Source organism: Pantherophis guttatus, chromosome 3, assembly GCF_059756535.1.
Source record: "Pantherophis guttatus breed Tessera chromosome 3, ASM5975653v1, whole genome shotgun sequence".
NCBI classification, from domain to species: domain Eukaryota; kingdom Metazoa; phylum Chordata; class Lepidosauria; order Squamata; family Colubridae; genus Pantherophis; species Pantherophis guttatus.
In genome coordinates, this window is record NC_142065.1 from 102,526,725 (window position 1) to 102,551,169 (window position 24,445).

At 42.4% G+C, this 24,445-nt stretch overlaps 1 protein-coding gene across 1 annotated transcript; it reads right to left on the reverse strand.

Annotated features, from left to right (window-relative positions):
- Positions 1 to 17,012: 17,012 nt before the first annotated feature.
- Positions 17,013 to 22,319, reverse strand: LOC117661279 (uncharacterized). The gene is made up of 2 exons (XM_034409943.3): positions 22,156 to 22,319; positions 17,013 to 18,414 (listed from the first exon to the last, which is right to left on the reverse strand). Exons 1-2 carry the CDS (start codon positions 22,317 to 22,319, stop codon positions 17,172 to 17,174), a joined length of 1,407 nt encoding a protein of 468 aa, XP_034265834.2. The 3' UTR covers positions 17,013 to 17,171.
- Positions 22,320 to 24,445: the final 2,126 nt, after the last annotated feature.

Consider the following 24,445-nt stretch of genomic DNA (forward strand, 5'->3'; position numbering starts at 1 on the left):
ATATGTAAAATATTCTGAGTAATTACAAGATAAACATAAGAATATTTATACAAATAGGAAGAGTTTCTCTGTCACCAAGAGAAAAACATTGTAGTTAGATGTCTCTCCTTGTCTTTCTCATTGATTAATCAACTACCATATTTTCTCCTATGCTACATCTCCACATGCAGGGAACTTTTTCCAAAAAAGTTCTACGGTACCCTACTCAGCCCGGCCCTACTCAGTTGCAGTCTGAATGCAGCATGCAAATTGATCCTCATCTCTTCTATAAAGGTGTGCTGTTCTACACATACCTTCTCCTGTACCTTACAACAAGAGATGTGTAAAAGTATAACACCAAATGCAAGCTTTTTGTATCTAGCTACATACATATTATCTTTGAACAAGATGAGACAAAGGCATTCCAGATTAAGATTCCAGAATTCAGAGCATTTCCTACAACAGACCTGTCCCTGGGCCAAAAGAGTCGATTTTTTGGGTAAAATTGGAATGGTTCAGTAGCATAAATAGAAAGTGATACACAAATACTTCTCTTTCCTCAGCATATTAATTGCAGAGCTTGGTTCTCATAAATGTACAGCTGGCCGTTTTGTCTTCATCTCATGCAGATGCTGCCAAGATTCTGGAAACTTAGAATGTTAGCCACATCCCTCTATCCCTGTCACTGAATGGAGTGTAGGTATCTACGGAAGAACAGAAGAGGAATTCAAAACTGTTCCTGTTTGCTAAAACTCTAAAAGGAGAGAAGACAAGATCATAAGGAATATTTGTGTTGATTTTACAAAAGCATCAAAAAAGTGCAACCTATGGCATTAGATGCAGAATATAGTTTCTAAGAATCTCCTTATCTTTTTTTGTTTACAAGGAGTCTTATCATTATAATAGCTAAAAGAGGCATTTCCTTTTCATTGCTGATAAAAGAAATCTGAAACATGGAGATATTGCTGATTATTCATGTTGACAATGCCTTCTGAAATCTCAGACACCAGAGTGAGGAGCTATGTAAGATGTGTAGAGACCAGGGATAAGATAGTTTGTCAGTGGCCTGCATAGCTCTTTGCCCTTTTCAATAAATTAATTGAAAAAGGAAGTTCAGTAACTGTCTCATTTTTAATGCAGAAAATATTTATGGCAGTAATCCGAAGCAGTGACTCATGCAGAGACAAACATAACAAGCAGATGAGTACTTCTGTTGCATCTCTGCATGGGAAGCAAATAAATTATCCACACACAGCTCAAATAGAGGCATTAAAAACTATTATCCACATTATTCAACAATTGTTGTTGTTGTTGTTGTTAGTCACACAATCAGCCAGATGATTAGATCACTTGGCATTTTTATCCATCAAATTTTCCCCAAGAACCTGGGGTAGGCAGATGTTGTTGTGTGATGGTGTTATCTTTGCAGGATATAAGCTGCTCCAAGTAAAGCTGCCTTTTGCAATTGACTGTTATTAAAATTTGTTGTTGCTGCTGCTCACTGCAACGACTCTGGATATAGGCCAAAAGAAAGCAGAAGCACTCTGAAAGTTATTATTTTAGATTCACAGAAATCTTGAAGTATTAACTTTTTCTTTTCAGTTTTTTTTCCATGAATTTTTTTCACAAGGAAGAGCTTTTGGCACATAGTTTGGGAACTAATTGAACTAGAATACGTTCAGTGAATTAGTGAGTGAAGTATACATTTCCCTTTTCTTTCTTAAAGGAAAATATATTGCCTTCCAATCTAGAAAGGGTAGTGCGAGACAGATTGGACATTGACTTACCTGAATGTCCTTTTTCGGAACGCTGCGTATACACTCCAGCATTGGGAAAATCCTCTTATCTGACAGCAACTGAGAGAACTTTTTTTCACTTATCTTCCACTCTGTGCTCTCTCCACGCCCCCTTTTGCACCCGAATCCCCAGTCTTGAACGAAGACACCACAGGTGAACTACAACAAACTTTATTAATACAAAACCACCACAAGCAAACAACCAAAGAAAAGGGAGGGAAATGGAGTGTATACGCAGCGTTCCGAAAAAGGACATTCAGGTAAGTCAATGTCCATTTTCCAGAACGCTGCTACTACACTCCAGCATTGGGACATACCCAAGCCTAACTTCCAGGGTCGGGCAAAACACTATCCAACTCAGAGGACCCAGCCACCACTGCTTGCAAAACTCGTCTCCCAAAAGACGCCTCAGCTGAAGCATAAGCATCAATCCGGTAATGTCTTATGAAAGGCGACAAAGAAGTCCAAGTAGCCGCCCTACAGATGTCCAACACAGACGCCTGGGTAGCCCAGGCTGCTGAAGTAGCCGCACTCCGCGTAGAATGAGGCAGAATGTTCCCAGGAACAGGACGACGCTGATTCTCATAAGCGGCAGCAATACAGGCCTTAATCCAACGACCAATCGTGGTCGACGACACTTTCTGACCCATGGATGCAGGATGAAACGAGACAAATAGGGCTTCCGTCTTCCGAAACTCGGCCGTCCTACGCATGTAACGTCTCAACGCCCTGCGCACATCCAGAGTGTGCCAAAGAACCTCCCGGTGATGTCTCGGCGACGGGCAGAAATCCGGAAGCACTAATTCCTGCGCCCGGTGAAACCACGAATTAACTTTGGGCAAAAAAACAGGATCCATCCTCAGGACCACAGTGTTAGCATGAAAAATGCACAAGTCTTTCCTGACGGATAAGGCAGCGATCTCAGAAATGCGTCTAGCCGACGTGATCGCCAGGAGAAATGCAACTTTGAACGACAGAAACTTAAGAGAAGTGGAACCCAACGGCTCAAACGGAGACAAAGTGAGAGCCTGCAAAACTAAAGATAAATCCCAAGAGGGATAACGATGAACCGCAGGCGGTCTCAGGTTCGTAGCTCCATGAAGGAACCCCTTCACCCACGGATGATGAGCCAAGGAAGTGTACGGTGGACAGGACAACACAGTGGCCAGGGCCGCCACCTGGCGCCTGAGAGTGGCGGGAGACAAACCCCGCTCCAAACCCGCCTGTAGAAAGATGAGGACATCCTGAACCGTTGCAGACGTAGGATCCACATGAGTAGTCGCACACCAACGGCAAAAGGCCCTCCACGTGGCTTCGTAAATCCTCGTCGTGGATGGTCGACGGGCCGACTGAATCGTACCAATCACCGTATCTGGCAAACGGCCTTTCTTCAAGAGGACGCGCTCAAATGCCAGACGGCCAACTGCAGCCACTGGGGCTCGGGATGACGAATGGCCCCCTGACACAGCACGATCCGATGTGGAGGAATCACCCACGGGTCTGTCACCGAAAACTCCACCAGATCCGCGAACCACGGCCTGCGGGGCCAATGTGGAGCCACCAGTAACATCTCCGCCCTCTCCGCTATCATCTTGCGAACCACCTGCTGAATCAGTGTGACGGGTGGAAAGGCATACAGTAGACCCGCCGGCCAACGACACCGCAGAGCGTTTGTGTCTTCTGCCGCTGGGGTCGGATAACGAGTGATGAACCGGGAAAGCTGGGCGTTGGTTGGACTGGCGAACAAGTCTACCAGAGGCCGTCCGAAGCGAAGACAAATCTCCTGAAATAGACTGGGAAGCAGCTGCCATTCGGCCTGGTCTATCACTTCCCTGCTGAGCCAATCCGCTCGTGTGTTGGCTTTCCCGGAAATGTGGTCTGCGAGGATGGACTCCAGATTCCTCTCTGCCCAGTTGAACAGACGTGTCGACTCGAGCATCAGCGACTGTGACTTCGTCCCCCCTTCCCGGTTTATGTGCGCTTTGGCAGATGTATTGTCCGTGAGGATCAGGACATGGCGACCCCAAACCAGCGACTGGAAATGCAGAAGGGCGAGACGAATGGCTCGAAGTTCTAATAGGTTGATGCTCAGTGCACGTTCCTCGGGAGACCATTGTCCTTGGCCCACCTGGGCACCTAGGTGGGCTCCCCAGCCATGGAGACTGGCATCGGTGGTGATCACGACCCGGTCTAGTTCCAGGAAACTGCAACCTTGCAGGATGGCCGACGACTTCCACCAACCCAGCGACAGTCTGACTCGTGGAGGCACGACCACCGTCCTTGTGGAGTTGGAACTGCCTGTTCTCTGGAATGGAAGAAGAAGCCATTGCAGTGGACGAGAATGTCTGCGTGCCCACGGAACAACGCGGAAGCACGAGACCATCTTCCCCAACAAACGGGACAGCGTCAACAGCGGAGCCCTCCTCCGGGTCAGCACTTGGCCCACAAGCGATTTGATGTTTTTCGCCCTCTCTGAAGACAGGAAAACCTGACCCTTCTCGGAGTCTATCAGGGTCCCGAGGTGTAGGATCGCGGTCGTGGGGACGAGCTGGCTCTTGTCCAAGTTGATGGAGAATCCGTGCTCTCGGAACGTCGAGAGCACCCTGTCTCTGTCTTGCGCCGCTTGTGCCCTGGACGAGGACAGGATCAGAATGTCGTCCAGGTAACATAACACCCTCACCGGAACTGTACTGAGAGACGCGGCCACTACCGCCACCAGCTTGGTGAAAGTCCTGGGAGCCGAGGAAAGACCGAACGGCATCGCACAGTACTGGTAATGCCTGCCCGCATACTCGAATCGCAGAAACTGTCGATGCGAAGGAAGCACTGGAACATGCAGGTAAGCCTCTCGCAAATCCACCGACTGCATCAGGTCCCCTTGGTGAATAGAAGCTAGAATGGACCGAAGAGAGTGCATCTTGAAACGACGGTAACGTACCGCCCGATTCAACTCCTTGAGGTTGAGAATGCCTCTGACCCCTCCCGAACTTTTGGGAACCAAAAATAGAATTGAATAGAAGCCGGTCCCCTGCTGGTCCAACGGGACCGGTTCTATCGCACGGATCTCCAGCAGGTGTGCTATCTCTTCCACCATCAAGCTGTGAGAGTCTGTGGACAGGGAAACTGGGCACCGGACGAACCGTCGTGGGGGCCGATCCGTGAACTCGATTGCGAGGCCCTCCGAAATAGTACGACGCACCCACTCGTCCGGAGTGGACCGGGCCCACCGATGACAAAAGGCCCGGAGACGACCTCCCACTGGTCCCGGAGTCGGCGAGTCATTTGCCCCTTCTGAAGGGTCTAGAAGTGGATCCACGATAGGGGCGCTTGGAGGAGGACTGTGATCTGCCACGCTCTCTGAAACGTTGTCTGTCGGAGAAGCGGTCTGGAGCCTGGAACGACTGCCGGTAAGTCGAGGGGCCTCCCTGCCCCGAGTAGGAACGAAATGGCTGACGTTGTGTGTAAGGGGTGTAACGCCTGTCTTGTCTGCGAAAGGACGAGGGCATAATTTTGCGTTTGTCTTTGTCCTCCACAAGAATCGGCTCCAGTGCCGTGCCAAACAAGTTCGGAGCTTTATACGGGGCCGCCGCCAACTTCCACTTGGTTTTCACATCGGCTTTCCACGGCCGTAGCCAGAAAAGGCGTCGGGATGTGACAGAAGTCGCTAACGCCCGCGATGCAAACTTGACAGAGTTCAACGAAGCATCCGCCGAATACTCTGTGGCTGCAATAATCTTGTTAATATCGTGGCGCAAGCGGGTATCCTCTGGAGGGAGTCGTTCCCGAAGTTGGCGTAACCAGATCAAAGAGGCCCTATTGAAGAATGAAGTAGCTGTGGCAGTTCTAACAGTCCAGGCCACAGCTTGATGAGACCTACGAAAGGCCAATTCGGTGCGCCTGTCCTCCGATTTGAGCCCCTCCAGCGGATCGGATGAGACCATCGAATGCGAAGTGAGAGACGCCACCGGTGTATCCACAGTGGGCACGTCTAACATGGCTTCAAGTTCGGGCGCCGCACAGAACAGCTTCTTATCTAAATTGCTTGGCGCAGTGGACGACCCTGGTTGGGCCCAAGGCGCTTGCAGAACATCCGCGAACAGTTGAGGGCACGGAATAAAGTCCTTCTCCTGCTTGACTTGCTTAAACAGGACATCATGAGGACCGGTCTCAGACGGGGTAGTCGGGGGTTGTGCTCCCACCGAACCCAGATTAGTAGTCAAACGAGCCTTGTGAAGGAGGGACTTAAATAGTGAGGGCCGAAACAAGCCCGTGAAGGCTGGAGCATCAGGTACCAGACCTTCATCCTCAGAGAATTCGAGGTCATCGGGGTCCTCCTCGTCATGACCCGAACCCTCAGACGAAACAGACTCACGAGGCGAAGGGGAACGAGCCCTGCGAGAGCTAGAAGAGGCCAACGTGCCCGAAGTCCCCGTCGCCGATGTCTGGGCCGCTGTCTGCGCTCCGGCCGCCATAATAGAAGCCAACGCTGTTGACAACATCGTCTGGAAGTCAAACTGAGACGGAGGCGGAGGATTGTCCACTTCTCGGAGTCCCGCTGCTGTAGGCGTGAAAGTGGCCGAAGGTTGGCGCCGAGGAGGCGGAAAGGCCTCCAAACCCGCTGAGGAAACATCAGGCATCGACTGGGACACGCCCTTCTGCCAAGCCAAGGAACTGGGTTGGACCGGTCTCCGCTCCGAAAGGTCAGGAACAGGAACAGCCTGGTGGGCGGATCCCGTATCACCACGGGCCAAAGAAGCTGACGCCTGCTTGGCCTTCTCACATCTTTTTTCCAAAGCCTTATGACGCCTGAGAGCATCCTTCTCAGCGGCAGAGGAGGTCTTAGAGTGGCGGGACTTGTGCCCGCCAGACTCAGAGCGTTTGCCCGATTGTTTCTTGCGGGACTTAGATCTGACAGGGCTGACTTCCTGATCACTGTCTGAAGAGAATGAACAGTCCGCCATGGTGGGGGTGCCCCAAGGTGAATAGTAATTATTAATCAATTGATTGACAGATGGATTTGTAATAATAATAAATAAGGAATCAATAATTGATTGATTGATTGACAGATATCAGATTGCTTGATTGATTGATAAAATTGATTGGATGAACACTTGTGTGATAAATTAATTGGTTGATTGAATGACTGGCTGCTTTGATTACTTAATCAATAAATATCAGCTTGATTGATTAATTATTGAATGATTGGAGGAAAGCTTGCTTAATTAATTAATTGATTGATGAATTAAAAGTCTGGCTGCCGCTCTGGGCAAACACTATGCCCCAACAAGCAGTGTTGGCACTCCTGCCACGCCAAGAACCAGGGCACCCCTGTCTCTGCCCAGGTGTGTGGGAAAGCCTTGCACAATGGCTGCAACGGGGGTGAGCAATAAACTGGCAACGCTCCCCCCCCCTTTTTTTCCTCCTCCGAGTCAATGCCCAGGGCGGGACAGAGACTCAGCCAGCCAGACCTCGGTGAAAAGGCTGCGGCCCTCTAATTAGGGTCCGCGCTGCCACGAGGTGATTCCCAAAATGGCGGCCGCCCTAATGGCTCAAAATGGCGGCCGCAAGTTGGTGGCGTAGTTGTAAAATTGGCGGGCCGCCCGAGCTTTGAAGGATGGCGGAGCGCTTTCCCCCTGGCGCCGCTCACACGCGGACGCCAATCAGGGATGAAAACCGGAGCGGCTTTGAACGGCGGGAGGGTAGCGAGCTCCGACAGCCACACCACACCCCCCCCTCAGCAATCACTTACGGCCGAAGCTTCGAGGCCGAAAACACCGCCAGGCACAGCGCCGCCCGCAGAAGCCTGACGGGACGGCCGCTGGATGAGTCACGCCACTACACACAGCGAGCCGGTAGCCGCTCCTGCAAATACCTCCGTTCCGGCTCGCTGTTCCACACGGGAGTCGGGGAGCGATCCAGTCAGCCCCGACCTCACCGGCAATAGAATAGTCTTGCCGGATCCGCCCCTCAGGGACAGAAGCCGGCAGCAGCAGTCGCAGAAGCGCGAAAGTCGGCACGACCCAGCTCCCTGGGCACGAAACCGACGAGCAGCTGATAGACTCACAGGAACCCTTAACCGAAAAACAAAGGAGAAATAAAAAAGGGGGCTAATCAAAAATAACCAAAAGGCCTAACGCAACACTCAGAGCACAGAGAAAATCCTCCCAGTGTGTCAGCAACTGAGAGAAAGACTGGGGATTCGGGTGCAAAAGGGGGCGTGGAGAGAGCACAGAGTGGAAGATAAGTGAAAAAAAGTTCTCTCAGTTGCTGTCAGATAAGAGGATTTTCCCAATGCTGGAGTGTAGTAGCAGCGTTCTGGAAAAAGTCCTATGACATTGCACAGGACTGCAAAATATTTAGATTCAAGAAATGCTTGAAGAAAATGCATGCTAGAAGACCCAGCAGTATAATTCAGCTGATTTTATTTCTTTTTCCTTCTTGCAGGCCAGCCTTGGCTGCTACTGTGTGTGTTCAATATCCATCTTTAGACTATATAATGAGCAAAAGATTAGTGCTGACTTGTTGTAACCATGAACCCTGCCCTCTTCAGAGTAGTTTACCAATCTGATTGCTTATTCCAAAATGCTGACATCACAAAGAACAAATCAAGAAATTACATAAAAGGCCTCTACTGATTTATAGCCAAGTATTTTTCCTCCTCCCTCTCCCAAATCAAGGGGCCAAATTCCATCAACCCCTATAAACTAATTAAGCCCCAAAAGCTGGAAAAAAATCCCCTAGTAAATAGCTTCCCTTCTCCAATATTAGTAATCAGAGGGTCCAATTGGGGTCTTGCATCCTGGAGCATTATTTCATACGATCTTGGCCCCAAGGCAGGTACTTCATCATAAGAAAGGACTTGATGGTATCTCTTTCAGGTCTTTGATGGATAATAACTAAGCCCACAAATAAGCAATCCATAAATCTATTCTAGGAAGTGGGGAAATCAGAGAGTTGGTCCATGATCGGTATGTCTGAATTGTTGTTTCTAATACAACAACAAAAAAGTTAATTCTGAAAAGGAGAATGATGAATTAATCTGAGGGCACTGAGGAATGGATCTCAATTTTAAACCTTGTTCTAAGAATGCCGTTTATGGAATAGCATGTCTTCTGTACACCAGTATATAAGAATCCACTTTGCTGACAGTGCATATTGCCAAGGTGTCTGGATGGAAGTGTGTTTACCTGGAAGGAACCTTGTTCAAAAGATAGGTAGATAGATAGATAGATAGATAGATAGATAGATAGATAGATAGGTAGGTAGGTAGGTAGGTAGGTAGGTAGGTAGGTAGGTAGGTAGGTAGGTAGGTAGATAGATAGATAGATAGATAGATAGATAGATAGATAGATAGATAGACAGACAGACAGACAGACAGACAGACAGACAATCTTCTGATTAAGGTTCCCTCCAGGTATACATATGTATGTGTGTTTAAATAAATCAATAATTAAAACCTATGAGACCCACCCCACCCAACCTACTTTTCAACCAAACAATGTCAGCAAAGAACAGCTGAGTTTTCTTGGAGGGTGCCCTTTTTGTATTACATTACCTTAATAAGCAACATAGTCTAATTAAAGTCATAACATAACCATTGCATCAAAGGTGGGGGAGGGGGAGAGAGGCCTAAGTACAGTTTTGGGCCAGCCTCCATCAGATAAATGGGATGGATGCACAAAGTCCTTATAATCTGCTCATTCTGGGCAAAACAACCAGCAGCGTTATAGCTGGGCTCCCACTATCTGAATGCTCAAGGCTACATAACCATCAGAATCAAACTCCCTACCTTGGACTCCCCCACGCAATCTCTAAATGACAAATTTCTTCCTCTCCTGCATGCACCACAAGAGAAGCTATATAATTCTTGTACTGTATCCTGAACTTTAAAGATTGGGAAGAGCCGAATGATCCAGAGCAGTGGTGGGATTCAATTTTTTTTACTACCGGTTCTGTGGGCATGGCTTGGTGGGCGTGGCTTGGTGGAAGTGACAGGGGAAGGATACTGTAAAATCTCCATTCCCTCCCCACTGCAGGGGAAGGTTACTGCAAAATCCCCATTTCCTACTGATCAGCTGGGACTCAGGAGGCAGAGAATAGATGGGGGCGGGGCCAGTCAGAAGTGGTATTTACTGGTTCTCCAAACTACTCAAAATTTCCACTACCAGTTCTCTACCAGAACTGGTCAGAACCTGCTGAATACCATCTCTGATCCAGAGTATATATTCTGTCTTTAGAAGGAACTTATGGTTCGGCAAAAGCACCAGGAAAATGCAGAACGGCTGCAATCTGAAAATATGCTATTCTTGTTCCTGAATTAAGGCATTTCCTGGGTTCTTGCTGTGTACTGAACCATGAGCTAATGAAATGGTCTGGACTTGCACAACATGCTATGCTACAAACAAGCCAAATTTTAAATTAGATACCGGACATTTGTACAAATGAAGCCCTTACATCCTCAATTGCCCTGATTATGTGTCAGATTAATCAGGTGTAAAGCATTATTTGAGAAATCTCAAAATTTTGTCATTTTGTAAAGCAAATAAAATCAAGTGAAATTTCACTGGTCCATTTTTAATGTTCCCTAAAATTTCAAGTGACCGGGAAGTGGCCTTTTCATGCTCTTTATAGTCTTTTGCCTTTCTTATTGGCTACCAACAGAGTTAGCATTATGTGCCTGACTGTGATAAACACAAACAACCAAATAATTCATGAAAAACAGCAATTATAACAATTTGTTCTGTTCAATCAACTTTTCTTGGCCCAGAATTTAGGTTGCCAGGAGGTTACTTTTTAAAAAAACAAAACTTCAAAGTACACAGAGCTTTGCCCTCAGTGCTAGGAAACTTGATCCCACCACACATTGTTATGGGTTATAGTTTCAAAGGGTCTTTGGCTTATCCCTGGCAAGAGAAAATACTTCCAGATCTCACTGAATATCCTGGGTACATCAATGTGAACCCAACAACTAATTCAGATTTGCAATCCCAAAAAGAGGCCATTGCTGCGTTCTGACATCTTTATGGATATGTCTGGTAAAGGGTGAGGTGAGGCGGAAGCAGAAGGCAAATCAGATCAATTGGTATCTCTAGGATGGATAATTTTACAAGGGGGTGGGTGGGAAATGTTCTGTAATTTTGGGTCACAGACAGCCTGCAGCTGAATTTTTTTTCCAATACTGTAATTATCTTATTCCAAACATTAAAATACAAATGAATTTCTCATGCCTTCAGACTGATGTCATAAATTCTGTGAATGTCTAACATAAAGCAACCTTTTTTCTCAGGCAATGATGATAAAGGGGGGGGGAGGGAAAGGATGACCCAGGAAAAAAAATGGGGGGAAAGGCAAGAGGGGGACCCTATATGCTTTAGGCTCTGGCCCATTGGCTGCCTCAGCTTTGCTTCACTCTTGGTGTGCACATCTCAAAATTCAGGTATCATGCACAGAACAAATTGCCTTTTACTGCAGGTGTGAGGTAAGGACCTTGATTCCTGTCAAAATGTGTGCCTCTTTCCTCTACCCAAGGTGAAGAGCTCTTTTTGAATCACGTAGTTACAAACTGCATCTGATTTCTATGCATCTTCTTATGTCAGCAGGCTTGCTTTCTTTTCATTCATTAGTATTTCTGATCATTGGAAGGACAAAGTCACCATCTGCTGTCTAGTTCTGGAATTGACTTCAATATATGCTTGATTTATCTCAGAATACTTCTTGACAGTTCCTCAAGTCAGTCAACTTGGCCTAGATGCTATTTCTGCTTCTGAAGTTTCAAAGTACTTAGGAAGTTAAGGAGCAATTAATGACAGATCTTATTTCAGCAACCATTTTTTAAAGGAAACTGAAGGAAGTTGTCAAAACTGATATGATTTATGCAATCTTAAAATAATGAGCTGGAATATATTATTCTAGTAAACCAGTGGAAGGTTTATTTAAATAATATGGAATTAATTTACTATTTTAAAATGAGATATAAGAAAAATATTGCCATCCTTATACTGTACAACAGGGGTGTCAAAGTCACGTTGTCACTTGACATATCATGACTTTTTTCTCCTTCGCTAAACCAGAGGTGGGGGTGGTCGTGTGACACATGCGGCCCGTCAGAGTTTGACATCCCTGCTATTCAGGATACTTCAGAGAATGATCAATAATAATGTGGTGACGGATTTAGGAACTGGAATGTACTATATGTTCATATATGTTCATATATTTAGGAACTGGAACTGGAATGAACTGAAAATATATGTTCATATATTTTGAATTTGATTTCTATCTGTTGGACTGAAATCAAAAGAATTCTTAATATGACTCCAGATCATTTCTATGTATTAAAAATATAAAAGTTCTTTGCTACATCCAGACCAGGTAGAATCTATGAAGACACCAAGAGCTGTGGATATTTCAGATACAGGGATTAGCTGACATATCAAAGAATACAAGAAATATACAGGTAGTTCTTACAACTACAATTTGGGCACGAATTTCCATTTTTAAGCAAGGTGGCTGCCAATGAGTCATGTCCAATTTTATGACCTTTTCGTAGTTGTTAAGCGAATCATTTCAGGGGTTGTTTGTTTTTAGCCTCAGTTAAGTGAATTGTGGGTTGTCAAACATATTTGACTTCTCCCATTGACTTTGCTTGTCAGAAGTGGCTGGGAAGGTCGTGAATGGTGATCACATAATTCAGGGAGACTTCAACCATCATAAATATATTTCAGTTTCTAAGTGCCTGAATTTTGATCATGTGACCCTGGGGATACTGTGATGGTCATAAGTGCAAAGACTGGTTGTAAGTCACTTTTTTCAGTGATGATGTAACTTTGAATGGTTACTAACAAATGGCTATAAATTCAAAGACTACCTAAACACTTGATTGGCAGCAATGATTGTTAGTGTGTTGAATTTGAATTAGGTTACTTTTTTTCCTGACAAAGGGGAATGAAGTCATTTTTCAGACATATACTGTATTTTTTGGAGTATAAGACGTACCCTTTTTCCCCCCAAAAGAGGGTGAAAATCTGGGTGAGTCTTATACTTCGAATGTAGCCTTGCCCAGCTTCTCAAACTGAGATTTCTTTTTTTTTATTAAAAAGTTTTATCAAGTATTACAACAATTTTTCCCATCCCTCCTCCCCCTCTCCCTCCAACCCCCCTCCCCCGGACTTCCCAGAGCAAATACAGGGTATAATATTTAACAAACATAAACTAAAATATGCTAACTTTCTGTAATGTCCAAACTCCCTCTTGCTCTTTAACTCCCCTTTAACAAAACATAATTCAAAAAGAACATTTTGGTTTCATTCATAGGCTATTTGAAACTTTTTAGTCCGATATTTGTTTTGAATATAGTCAATCCATCTTCTCCATTCCGATATATATCTTTCATTTGAATGGTCCTTCAAGTATGCCAAAATTTTTGCTATCTCTGCTAAATTCACTACTTTTAACATCCATTCTTCAATAGTAGGTAAGTCTTCCTTCTTCCAATACTGCGCCACCAAAAGTCTGGCTGCTGTTATTAAATTTAAAATCAATTTAGTCTCTATATCCGTACAATCTGTAATTATACCCAACAGAAAAAGGAGTAAATTATATCTTCTTGAGAATGTTTTGGATAATCCACCATATTTTTATCCAAAATGCCTTAATTTTTTTACATGTCCACCATATATGATAATATGTAGCATCATCACATTCGCATCTCCAACACTTAGGTTGCAAACTTGGATACATACAGGCTAACTTTTTAGGATCTAGATGCCATCTATAAAACATTTTATAAAAATTTTCTCTTGAGTTTTGGGCTTGCGTAAACTTTACATTTCTAACCCATATTTTTTCCCATGTTTCTATCATTTTTGGTTCTTCAATATTCTGTGCCCATCTTATCATACAGTCCTTAACTAGCTCTGTTTCTGAATCTATTCCTACTAATGCATTATACAACCTTTTTATATGCATTTGACTTTGGTCTCTAATTTGTTTTACCAAGTTCTCCTCATTTTGCAATATACCAACTTTCTGATCTTCTCTCCATCTAGCTTGCAACTGTCCATACTGAAACCATGTTTTAATTATCTTTTCTTCTCTTGATTCAAAGATTTTAGTTGTAATATACCTCTTTCCTTATTAAGAAGTTCCTTATAAGTAGTCACATCTTGTTTTTGCTCTACACTTATATTCTCAGGGGCTCGTCCTAGAGATTTCAGAGGCTGAAAAAAGCATCAGAAACAAAGCTTCAGAAAAGAAGTCCCCAAACAGAGTTTCAGAGGCTTTTTTTCTGAAATTGTTTCGGAGGCTTTCAGAGGCAGAAAAAACAAACAAAAAAAAGCAAGGCACAGAGCTCACAAACAAGGAACCTGTTGCTAAAATTCACTTCTGGGAACAACTGATTAGGAATATTCCAGGAGGCCGATCCAACTGCCAATCAGCTTTTTTCTTATTTTCCTCCCCAAAAACTAAGGTGCATTTTATACTCCAAAAAATACGGTAGCCAGTTTTTTGAATTGTTATAGATTTTCAAGGTATTTTTAAAAAATTGTTGTTACTGTTGCTACTACTGCTGATTTTTAGGATACATAACGCTGTTAATAGAGCTGTATTATTGTTAGTTTGATATAATTCATTGGCATCCTTCAGTCTCAAGAGACTATGGTATCGTGCTCTGGAAAGAGGTCCTAAAACAGCATCTAGTGTGACTAAAAAGGCCAATTCGAGAGTGGTAATCCCTTCCACACTGAGGGCAGATACATTCTGTCCCCTGCCCAGCCCCCAGATTTTGCTGGTTCCGGGACTGCCTCTTTGCCTCACCCTGCCGAACAAGTGTCTCTTCGAATTGGAGAAGGCCATGCTGCGTCTTTAGCCTCCAAGCTGAATGATCGGTCAAGGTTTCCCAGTTGTTAATGTCCATTCCCAGGGCCTTTAGGTCCCTCTTGCAGATATCCTTATATCTCAGCTGTGGTTTGTGTTCCAAAGGGCAGCCAAGTGGGGAAAAGAACTACAAGATTTGTTTTTACATAACTCTCTTGAATAAAGTTTTTGGATATGTTTGGAGTTGTATCCTTTGTAAAGCTAAGGAAAGCTGAAGCAAAGCTGTAAGCAGTCATGACTTGATATTTCATTTAATGACTTCACTTAATAATGAAGTTGCTGGTCTCAATTGTGGTCATTAAATGAGGACTGCCTGCACTGTACTCTTGACCAGATATTTGATTCTCAAGAGTTTCTGATATTTAGCTCAGGTAAAGGAGACATGGTTTTGTAACCAGAAATAGCTGATATATAAACTTCATAGACTCCCCCTTCTCATTCCTTAGCAACCCTTGGATAAGACAATGTGTGAAGCTAAAGAATCTGAGTTTTTAAGAGCATGTTTCCCTCTGTACATATATCCAATGTTCTTCTTTTGCACACTTGTTTGGAATAAATTTCCCAATCCCCCAAATGGATAGTTTTGTTTTTTAAAAAACAAACAAAAAACCCCACCACAGGTTACTATTGGAAGCCCATCATCCTAATTGGCGCTGTTATGGGGACAATAGGTCCAGAGTTAAACTTCTGTATAAACGGTTAGTGACAATAAATTTTTGATCTGCAAAAGCTAAGCAATGTCAAAACTCGGTATTACTTTGAAGGAAGGTCATAAGGAAATACCAGGGCTGTAAGAAAAAAAAACAACCTAATGCTGTTACTAAGAAAATGACTAGGGTATTTATGAAACCAACAGGAGTTTATAACTTAATTGCCTCTATCAGTGTAATCTATTACACAGTGTTGAAGTGAACATCTCAAAAAAGGCAAGGAGGGTGGATCCAACAAATCCCAGGAACATCAGAGCTCTCTGTCCAGAAGAGCACAGTATTAGGAACTAAAATACTGTGCAGAACCCTCAAATTCCTCAAGACCTCTGATGGTCTTGAGAAACATACATACCATCCCTAGGACTGAGAACAGAATTTTATATGAAGAGTCATTACTCCAATTTGCCATCCTCCAAGCCATTTTTATCCTGGAGTGAATTAATTTTTCTACCAAATCCTTTCATTGAAGGGACCGCTAAGAGATGAGGTTGTTCCAAAGGGATTCTCACTTGTTGAGGTAGAAAGATGGAATATATTCCATTGGGTGGAATATTGCCGATAAATGTTTGCCATTGGCAAACGTTTCTCTCTCTTTCTCTTCTCTGGTAATCAACAAATATTTTTAATTTAGTTTATTCCCAACCCAACAAAATGTTGATTAGGAATTGGGTAAAAGGGCTCCTAATGCTAACACTTAATAAAATAAATTTCAAATATGAAGAGAATACATCCAGATTTGGTATTGATGGAGACACTGGTAAAATATTGAGTTACAATGTGGGGCAGGTTAAATAAGTTACCTGTAATGACCTTACTGAGTCATTAAAACACGCGAGTAGTCCCCAAAACTTCTTTTATTGCAACAGCTGTGAATTACTTTTATTCACAGCTGAGTCCCAATTAGTTGCAAAAAGTCCTTCAGGAGAAGTCCTTTGGAATAATCAACAACCTTTATATCCCTTGACACACTGCCAAAGACCAACTTGGCAAAGCCACACGGAGTCCAGAATCAAACAGAGATGCTCACTGGGAACTGAATTAACAATGTTGCTTTCCTGCAAAGGGCCCACGTGCCTTTGCTCCTCTTTTAAGCTTTATGGGAGGGGTCAATCATCTCCAGGCCTTACTCACGAGTCATCCCTTTTGTTCTTGCCTTCTGGCAGCTCTGCGCATGCGCCACTAGGAACAGGCTCCTCCTATTCCTCTGCCTCTCTGATGTTTGACTTTGGAGGCTCCGGAGTCTGCGCATAACTCCCCGATGGCCCTGGCCCCATCTCTGCTTCTGATGCAGAGCCCTCGTCTGAGCCTTCCCCAAACTCCAGGACTGGCCCATGTTCCTCCCCAGCCTCCTCACTGTCCAACTCAGCTGCCAGCTCTGCAAGCTGCTGGCAGACCACAACATTACCAGTCTAAATTGTAGGGCTGCTTCATCATTCTGAAGCACAATTCCCATCTATTTTCATTCCAGCAGTTACCATACATGGAATAGGGGATGTAAGTGAAATGCTACTATTCTTTGCATTAAACAATGACTTGTTAATGCAAGATGTTAAGTCTAGGATTGTGGAGATCTAGATTTAAGGCCTTTGAAATTTTACTTCATCCTTCCCTGGGCTGAATAGAAATATAAGAAAAATATACTGTACAATAAAGATCCAGTTGTAATGACAATTTATTATATAAGTCTGGCATTTTTATCTTCATTCCACCAGATAATTCCTTAGCTGAACCAAAGATGAGATTAAGATGCATATCAGAACTAGCATTAGGGTTAGAATTCCATGATTTGAAGTCATAGCACAAAGACATCACATTATATTTGGATGACTTTATGAATCTGTTCATGCCTCTTCAGAGTTCCTGAGTCTGTAAAGGACACACCACAGTAGGAACAAGAATAGGGCTTCTCTCCAGTATGGATACGTTGGTGGCGCTGTAATGAACCTAAACGCGTAAATGTGTTGTTACATCTTTCACAGGAGAATGGACGCACTCCAGTATGTGTCTGATTATGCCTTTTTAATCTAGCCAGTTGGACAAAGGCCATGCCACATTCTTTGCATTTGTATGGCTTTTCTTGTCGATGTATCACTTTATGTTTGGAAAGCAAGTTAGGTTTGCGGAAAGCTTTGTGACATACTGGGCAGATACATGATTTTGAACTTTCCTTTCCGAGCTTGCTGGCAGCAGATTCCAACTGTTTAGGATTCCCTTTATTATCCTGATTTGTCTTCGCTGTGCACCATTGATTCCTTATGTTTGCGTTTCCCAAAACAACACTGGAGCGCTCTATCTTGTGAAAACTGCGCAGATGTCTCCAAACATCAGCAGTGCGAATGAAACCTTTGTTACATATTGGACACTTGTGTGGTCTTTCTTCAGTATGGGTCAATTTGTGCATTCGCAAATTAGCTGCACGAAAAAATTCCTTGCCACAAAAGGGGCAGCGATATGAATTCCTAGCCATGTGTAGCTTCCTGTGTTCTTGAAGCCTGGTGAGATCTTGGAAAGATGTATGACATTTCTGGTAGTGACAAGGCAAAGTTTTTCCCAACTGAGGTGATATATTCTCCTCCTCATTTGAGTCAACAAGGATAATAAAATTTTCCTCTTCTTCTTGTTGTCCATAAAGATCCTTAGAAATGTCAAAACACTGATATTCCAGATCTTTATCTTGAGAAGCTGGATTATAAATTATTCTAGCAGGAACATATACCCCAGGTGTACATGGATTTTGCTGTCGCCAATAAGTTGAAGTTTTGGGAAATCCTTTTGAAGATATTTCCTGTTGTCCACACAGTAGTTTTGCAGAGCAATCCACATGACAAGAAAGTGTATCAGGACTTATGTTTGGATAGAAAGGTGTCAAATCGTCTTCCTTAACCTTGAGCTGAGGACTGGCTTTATGACCCACCCAATCAGAAATGCTATTGAATTCACTTGATTGATCTCCCCTGGAGATACAGTCATCACTTTCAAGTTCACAATCTAGTTGTATCTCCATTATGGGATCTTGGCAGCTTTCATTTGCAATCTTCACAATGTCACTGTTATCCCTATGAAGACAATAGAAATGGATTCATTAGTAGAAACTCCAATTCCATATTGTCAAAGAATGGCATTATAATAAAGATTCCATAGTCAATTGAGTAGTGAGTAGTAAATTTCTACATCATGCGTCTCACCTAGGTAACTCTGGGTGGCTTACAATTTTTTTAAAAAACCTATACAGTATGGTCATTTCTAACTTGCTGAGAACTTTCTCATCCATCATTCTGTACTGCATACAGTTTCTTTATATTAATTGCAAAGATAATGATGTGTTCCACTTGTTTTCCTTTCCCAAATGTTCTATTATGAAATTATTTTCCAATGTTTTAGAAAGAGGACTAACTTGTGAGATAATGACCAAGCCATAAGACCACTACTATAGGGTTATCTGTTGGGGTTTGCAGGGTGCTATGCTGCACATTTTTGGTACTTTGTTAAGCTGAGTAGTCACATTCTTTGTATGGATCAAGAATAGAACATCAGGCTAATGCAGTTCTGCATGGAAAACCTTATTATTAGAGTATAGGACCTTTTAGCCAGCATCTCATCTACCCATACTTCTACTGAGGCTTTACAGAGCTAAATCGTACAAATTCATGTTTTTCCCCAAACAACAATCTTGACTGTTGTTTGAGATGCAGCATATTTGCACTATAAATCCTTATGACCCATTTCACAAAATTATAATACACACAATCCCATAGAAATAGCGAACATGTAAACATTACTTTTAGCCATTGGAGGAGGCAAATGTGAAATGCAGTTAGTAAATAGAATCAATTCATGTAAACTTATAGACAGCAAGAAGTAACACCATATTGTAAAATCCAAGCAGATCTAGCACGAGTTGGCATTTTGACAAGCTATATAGATTTAGTTAGAAGTTCTGTGAAGCCAAAACTAAAAAGTCTATAAATTGACTTTAATAGCCAATGACCTCATGAACCAATCCTTGCAGTGTTTTTCTAGCAATGCTATAAAGCAGTGTTTCTGAACCTCGACAATTTAAAGATGTGTAGACTTTAACTCCCAGAATTTCCCAGCCAAGAATGCTGCTGGTTGGTTGGGGAATTCTGGGAGTTGAAGTCCACACATATTTAAGTTGCCAAGGTTGAGAAGGTAGAATGCTGCTCCCCGTTTTGAGTATATTTTTCAACTTCCCAATCTAGCTATCAGCCTTAGGATTTCCTGCTAATCTCCCATTCAAGTACGTTCAATCCTTTCAGCTTCCAAGCCCAGGCAAATTCTAAATACGGCAAGTACATTGTGCCTATTGTAGTGTATTATATCTGCATTGATATAAAATAAACAGAGCAGACTGTGAACATATAGAAGCAGAGTTATAAAAAAACATTTAGCTAATTAAATTCATCCATTAGTGCAGGATTCCAAATTGAAACATAAGTTTATTAATAACAACCATTATTAATTGGTTCTACTGCCAATGTACTTTTAGAAGTTTTTTCCACTAACATTCAGTTGGACTCTTCCTTTCTCAAACATTATTTTGTATACCAATGCATGTAATTAGGTTTTAATTGACCTCTTTCTGCATCAGGCAGGAGACTGATAACAGTCAAGCCTCAGAACTTTCCTGAATTGACAGCGTAAAATTGGAAGAAATTAAATAATCTAAAATCCCAGAAAAGAAAAGGACAACTATGCTATGCTAATTTGATTCTGAATTGAAAGGATCACAGGCCACCATATGCCCCATGTTCCATACATTCCTGTTTGCAATTCATTACCTTTCTCTGATTAGCTGCAGGAGATAAAGCTGAATTGTTTCAACTTTTAAGCACACCCATTAGCTTAGCAATTGAGAATAAGTATAGCATTCTGGAATGCTTTTAACATTGGAGGAAAAAAAAAAAGACATCCTAAGGTCATCATGCTCATTCTCACCTTAAACCACTGCATTGTTGTGCAGAACAGACACAGTGTAAGCTAGAGGTGCTCCTTGATATCATAGGACTGCAGTCCTTATTAATGAATCATTATCAATTCCTTTTATTACATTCCTTCCAAGACTAGTTATTAAACTTCCAGAATTAAATTTGGAAATTTGAATTGGCATGACTCTAGTCCAACTAAGATGCAAGTCAAGATGATTTTTCACCGTTGCTCTCAATTTCAGGTGATTTAATTGCCACAGCAATCTTTACTTAACCCAGCTAATAGCAGCTTCAAATGATCATTAGGTGATTCAGCAGTTATTCCTAACTGTGGTGGAACTTTAGAAGTATTAAAGCTAGTGGTGGGAATGGTGGGAATTTATGTAAAACAGGCCTTACTACATGCCTTACATTATATAAGTCAAGTGCCAGTTCCCACACCTCCATATACAGAATAGCTGTGTAGAACAATCTCCAAGATGTTTTCTCCTTCAACCTTATTAATTTCTGTACATTAATGTAATAATTACTGTGATAATAGTCTCCCCATTCTATTTCATCTCATCCTGTGGCTACATTTGTGTGTACTATACTCAGTCTGTGAAGAAGTTTGCCATTTTAAAATACAGCATCCTTTTAACAAACAGATGAAAAATGTTCTAAGACTTTTGTACATCCATGCCAGAAAGCTTCCCTATCATATTTCTAGATTTTTTTTTTTTTAAAAGGAGGAATTCTTGTTCTTTTCACATGCATATAGGATTGATCATCTTTTTATTATGCCTATTTTTTCCTCCTTTTGGCTGGGACAATTGTTTTCAAGGTTAGCTTCTCCAAACATCACACCAACGAGGGCTCAAGTGTGGACATTTGGAAACAGCTGCTTCAGCAAGAATCTTATTTGCCCAGAATTGGAAACAAGAAAACATGCTAACAAATGCAATGATAATAAAAAAAAGTCCTCGATTATGCGGAAATGGATAAATTAACCATGGAGCTTAAAGACAGAGAGGAATCAGAGTATTACAAGAGTTGGAATATGTGGTATCAATGGCTTGAAACAGGATGTAAAATTGATGCATAAAGATGATATAGAAAGTACGTTAAATTGAAAATTATATACATTTATAAATATGATAAAACTTGTTAAAGGTTAAAAGGAATATGTAAATATAGATACGCTACATATATGAAGAATAGATTAAATCGATGTTAATGAAGAACAAAAATAGAATATAGTAAAAGATACTAGATATTTAAAGATGTAAATAATGTATGAAATAATAGACCATAGATTGAAATTATGAAATTTGAATTGTTACCAATAGTTGAAAGCTGTAAAAATGGAAATGTGCTTTTAAAACTAAAAAAGGTTGAATAAAGAGTATTAAAAAAAAAAGGAAACAGCTGCTTCAATACATTTATTACAAGGCAATGTTCGGGGGCAAAAGGCCACTTCACAAGAATACACACTTTGCAGGGCGACTCAGAAGTTCCTAGTTTAGACATGGAAAGGAGCTGCCTTTACTTAATCCAATAGAGGAAAGAAACGATAAGGAGAGGGAGGACCTTCAAACGGCTTTACAAGCATTCCCGTAGGATTGTTGCTGTACTTCAAATGCTCGTGAGGAATTGAGAATTGAAACCCAGGTGCAGCTCTCCAACAGGAAGAAAAATGGGAATCCCCCCCCCACCCTTTCCTTCCCATTTTATTCCACCACCCGATTCCCACGTCTCCCTCTCAGCACTTCGCGCCTATCTAGGCAATTTGCGGGCAATTCCCCCTCCCCGCCCTTCTTCCAACTTCGGCTTTCTTCCCAGACCAAACCACACCGTCGCCCCGACACTCACCGGTTCGCTTGCCTTCTTCCCATTTTACCCAAACCCCAGCGCGGCGAGATGGCCAATGGCGCCGAAGCGACCCGCGCGTTACCGGCCATCTCAAAACTCCCGCTATTGCAGCGGCCGAGGAAGCCCAGGGAGAGATGGGCGTGCCCTGTGTCCTCAAAAGCCATTAGCCCCCCTTCTCCGAAGTTTCGCTGTGAGTTCGCTCGTTTGATTCGCCAGCCTTAATGGGGCGCAAAAGGCCGGTGATGCTAGTCCCTCCCTTCTGATGAATGCCCTAATAGGATACACCTGGCTTTGGCCAACGCTCTCTGCTCGTTCCCACGTGGACCACCTTTCTGTGCTGTGAGGACCGAATTCAAGGTATTTGCAAGGCGCTAGCCGGCCAAGCATGCTGCGAGATAAAAACATCGCTACCATCAAATATACGTGAATAATAAGAAAGTGAGAGGCGCTGAGGAGAATTAAGGGCAAAATAAAATATTTCGTCACAGAATTCTAATAGTTCCCCTCTGTACTTGACCGTATTTTCTTGGGAAAAAAAATACAAAGATACAGCTGAAAAAAAAAGGGGGGGGACAAGTCTAAAAGAGGTTCAGAAGGATAAAAAATAATTACGTTTATACTTTTTGCTTTACAAAAGAAAATCCAATGGCAAAACCAAGCAAATAATTACGTTTATACTTTTTGCTTTACAAAGGAAAATCCAATGGTAAAACCAAGCAAATAATTCTAAAAGGACAACTTTCTGAAATAAAGGGCTGTCCTTTGTAAGTCACTGTACTTTAAAGGCAAAGGAGACCTTTTGACTGATTAGTAACCATGAAATTGAGATAAAGCCTGGTCAGGTTCAAAATATCTCAAATAAACTGCCCAGAATGTGTTTGAATAAGTGGCCTTAAAAGCCTTAGTAAACAAAGTTTCTGAATATAGGTTGCCTGATGTTTTTGAGCTTCGTCTTTCGTCATTGTAGCTTGTAATTCTACCTTTCCAGAGGTACTGGTCTGGTGGACTTATAGTTTTATGTAAAGATTTACAGTTTTATGTAACTCTTGTTGCCCCCAACAATTTATAACTCAGACATAGATTTCAGAATGGAGCAGTGGATCTGTTGAACTTTCCAAACATTTTCCTTTCATATAAGTGCACACAAGATACAGAAATTAAATTCAGTTATTGGAAGCTGTTTAGACCCTACATTTTTGAAGCATTCCCCACCCCAACATATGAGGGTTCAAATTGGGTAAAATAGTTTTTCTAGTCTGGTAATTTCTAAATATGCTGGACTACGATTTTAAAATTTCTAGCCAGAATGGCTGATAAGCAGTCCAATCTCTGAACCTGCCTAAACTCTGGGGAGTTTAGTGGTCTCAGTGTCCAGTCCCTATTTCAGTGTAAGGATCTAGCCAAAAGCATCCTCAACAAATGTCTACTTAACTTCATTTGTTCCCCTATAGGAGAGACCACCACTTCTTTATTTTAATACTGTGATATAATTGTTTCTGTTGTTGGGATTTCTTTATCTTAAAGGTTTTACTATCTATTTTTTAAAACCATTGCAAATCATCTTTGTGAAGGGGAGTGGGTACAAATTTGAAAAATGAAAAATTTAAAATCTATACAAATAAGTACATTTATCAGTGGGAGAAGTTTGTCTTGAACAGAAGATCTCTTTCCTACATTGCTGGTATTTAAGTTAGGCCTGGACAGCATCCGTTGGAATGCTTCTTGCATTTTTGATCCAGTGTAGAGCAAAGCCCTTCATTTAGTAACCTGCAAGGTATATTGCAATATAAACATCCTGAATGGAAATCAGCTGCACTTAAGTTAGTCAGTGCTAATGTAATGTAATGTCCAATGCTAATGTAATGTCATCTTATTTTATTAAATTATTTGCCTAGGTCTAAATCCAATTAAGTCATTCATAGTATTGGCTTCTGACTTCCATCATTTGCTTTGGAATGTTAATTATGAAGAAGCAGGATAGAAATTTTGAGATGTGTAGTATCCACTTCAGAACATTCCAGAAGCTGGTTATGTGGATCCCGTTCACTCAGGATTCACACCTTGTCATGGGTCCGAGACAGGGGTGCTATTCAACAGGTTCTGGAGAACCAGTAGTGGAAATTTTGAGTAGTTCGGAGAACTGGCGAATACCACCTCTGGCTGGCCCCAGAGTGGGGTGGGAATGGAGATTTTGCAATATCCTTCTCCCAGGAGTGGGGAGGGAATGGGGATTTTGCAATATCCTTCTCCCAGGAGTGGGGAGGGAATGGGGATTTTGCAGTATCCTTCC